The sequence below is a fragment of the Gavialis gangeticus genome, unplaced genomic scaffold (assembly GCF_001723915.1).
Source record: "Gavialis gangeticus isolate Ggan-Ray unplaced genomic scaffold, GavGan_comp1, whole genome shotgun sequence".
Taxonomy (NCBI): domain Eukaryota; kingdom Metazoa; phylum Chordata; order Crocodylia; family Gavialidae; genus Gavialis; species Gavialis gangeticus.
Window position 1 is genome coordinate 10776636 of NW_017729029.1, and position 2441 is coordinate 10779076.

The window sequence follows — 2441 nt, forward strand, 5'->3', positions numbered from 1 at the left end:
ATGCAGACTTCCAGGGCCACGGCCGCCTACACCGACCTGTCTGCTGGCCCCAGTGGAGGCATGGCCCCAGGCCCAGGCTGGCACGGCCACACATGGGTGCCTGTGGCAATGTGGGTGCAGGTGGCGTCATGGTCCCGGGGGCCGGCAGCACCTCTAGCAGGCAGAGCAACGGTCACCCTTTTCCTGCAGGCCCGGGTTGCGTCGCAGCATGTCCTTGAGGGAGCCGTCCTGCTCCGTGAGCAGCTGGTTAATCTCGTTCTGCTTGTACTCGGACGAGAGCTTGTGGCCATAGAAGGAGCTCTTGGCTGAGGAGGGGTTGCTGCTGTGGTGGGCGCGGCGGGCACAGGCACGCACCACCAGATAGACCAGCTCAGCCAGGTTGAGCACGATGCAGATGGCCGATGTGGTCAGCATGAAGACGGTGAAGACGGTCTTCTCAGTGGGCCGGGAGATGAAGCAGTCGACCGTGTTGGGGCAGGGGTAGGCCTCACACTTGCCCAGCCGCACCATCTGGTAGCCGGGATAGAGCATATAGAAGATGTACATGAAGGCAGCCTCGAAGAAGAGCCGGAAGGCCACGCTGCTGACGTAGGTCCACCACAGCGCACCTGAGATGCGCATCTTGTGCTTCTTCACCTCCTCCAGATGCTTGGGGTCACCATGGCCCGTCAGCAGCAGCAGCTTCTTCTCCTGGTGCTGCTGGTAGGCCACATGCATGGCCACGAGCAGGGCTGGCGTGGTGACCAGGATGAGCTGCAGGGCCCACAGGCGCACATGGGAGATGGGGAAGAAGTGGTCATAGCAGACACTGTTACAGCCCGGCTGCTGCGTGTTGCAAGTGAAGGCCGAGCGCTCGTCACCCCACACGCTCTCGGCTGCCACCACCAGCACCATGATGCGGAAGATGAAGATGACCGAGAGCCAGATGCGCCCAATGGCCGTCGAGTGGCGGTTCACACCGCTCAGCACCGCGTACAACCCGGCCCAGTTCATCCTTCCTCACGCCTGCAAGAGAGAGTAGCAGCCTGTCACTGCCCGGGCAGCGAGGGCCCAAGAACAGGGACAAAGGGGCAGCAGTGGTGAGGGCAGACCCCTGCGGGCATGCACGGGCTCTGGGCTGCCGTCTGGCATGGGCCCTTGGCAGACCTGGGGCTGCGATGCTTCAGCCTCCGGGACTGTTTCTAGCACCCATGCTTGTGAAGAAAACCAAAACCCTGCCCATGGCTGCTATGCCAAGGCTATGCCAGCACCTGCAGCCAGCCTGGGACAGGCAGGAGCCACAGGCGTGAACTGCCTTGTGCGTCCCTGCCCCTCACTCCCCTCAGCAGGCTCCTCGCGCTGGACCTGCTGCTGCCCCATCACTGTCCGCGGCATCAGCTCTTGCTGCTGCCTTGCGACCAAGCTGCTCCCCAGCCTCCTCCCCAAAGCCCTTGCCCTACGCAGCCTCCAAGCCCAGTGCTTTGGGCACTGTGGCCATGGCCCAGTGGAACCGAGCACATGGGGGGCAGAGCCTGGCACCCCTGAGTGCAGCCCTGGCCAGGACAACGAGTGCTGGTGGGAGTCCTTAGTGGCGCAGGGGCTTTGGTTCACCCACGCACCTGGGACCCAAGGGAGGCTGTGCAGCCTCTCCAGCGGCACCCGCACCCCACCCCTGCTTCATGCAGGCTCTTGCTGCGGGACCGGGGCCTGCCAACTGTGGTGGGCGCTGAGGCCTGGCCCCAGGGCAGCTGCTCCCCACACTTGTTGGGAAGCTCTGAGGGACTCTCTTACCCTGCCCCAAGCTCTGACCCCCAGCCATGGCCTCACAGGCAGAGTATTCGGGAGCGCTGAGGGCCTCTGCCTGGGCCCTGCCTGGGGCTGAGCCAGCAGTGGCTGCACTGGGGGCCGCGCCTGATCCACCCAGCACCTGGTGGTTTGTGCCCTGCTGTGGAGCCCTTCGGCCATGAGCCGCTGGCCTGTCCCTGCGCCTGGGCCTGTCCGCACCCCCTGGGCATGCAGAAGTGGGGGGACTCACGCCTGAGGGCAGCCTCCCTGGCCCTGCCAGCCCCTCCCAGAGCGGCCGTGCCTCTGGGCATCTGCCTGCCCACGCTCCTGGGCACCATCCCTGCGCTCCTGCTGGACCCTGCCCAAGCCATGATCACCGAAGGCCTCCAGGGCCCCCCCGCTGGACGCGCGCGACCCAGCCTGCAGCCCCCCGCAGAGCCGGCAGCACGGCCGGGGGAACGCTGCTCCCCTCGGCATTGCCAGCCTGTAGCCACGCACCCAGGAAACCCTCCTCCCCTCCCTGCCAGCGGCCGCGCGCGCCTTGGGCACGGGTCCTGCGGGGCAGGGCCAGCAGAGTCCCTGGCCTGGACGGTTACCTTGCAGCGAGCCGCGTTGCTTCTCGAGCTGCCCAGCGGGGCCCTCTAAAGTCTCATGGCTCCAGGCGGGCGCGAGCCCGG

The 2441-nt window shown here is 66.2% G+C and overlaps 1 protein-coding gene across 1 annotated transcript in view; it reads right to left on the reverse strand.

Moving 5' to 3' along the window:
* Positions 1–6: 6 nt before the first annotated feature.
* Positions 7–2441, reverse strand: part of GJB1 (gap junction protein beta 1) — a 13675-nt gene continuing 11240 nt past the window's right edge. Inside the window, exon 2 of the mRNA XM_019521243.1 lies at positions 7–1005. Within this exon, the coding sequence (XP_019376788.1) occupies positions 154–993 (840 nt within the window). The 5' untranslated portion in view covers positions 994–1005 and the 3' untranslated portion in view covers positions 7–153. The remainder of the gene's footprint in view (positions 1006–2441) is intronic.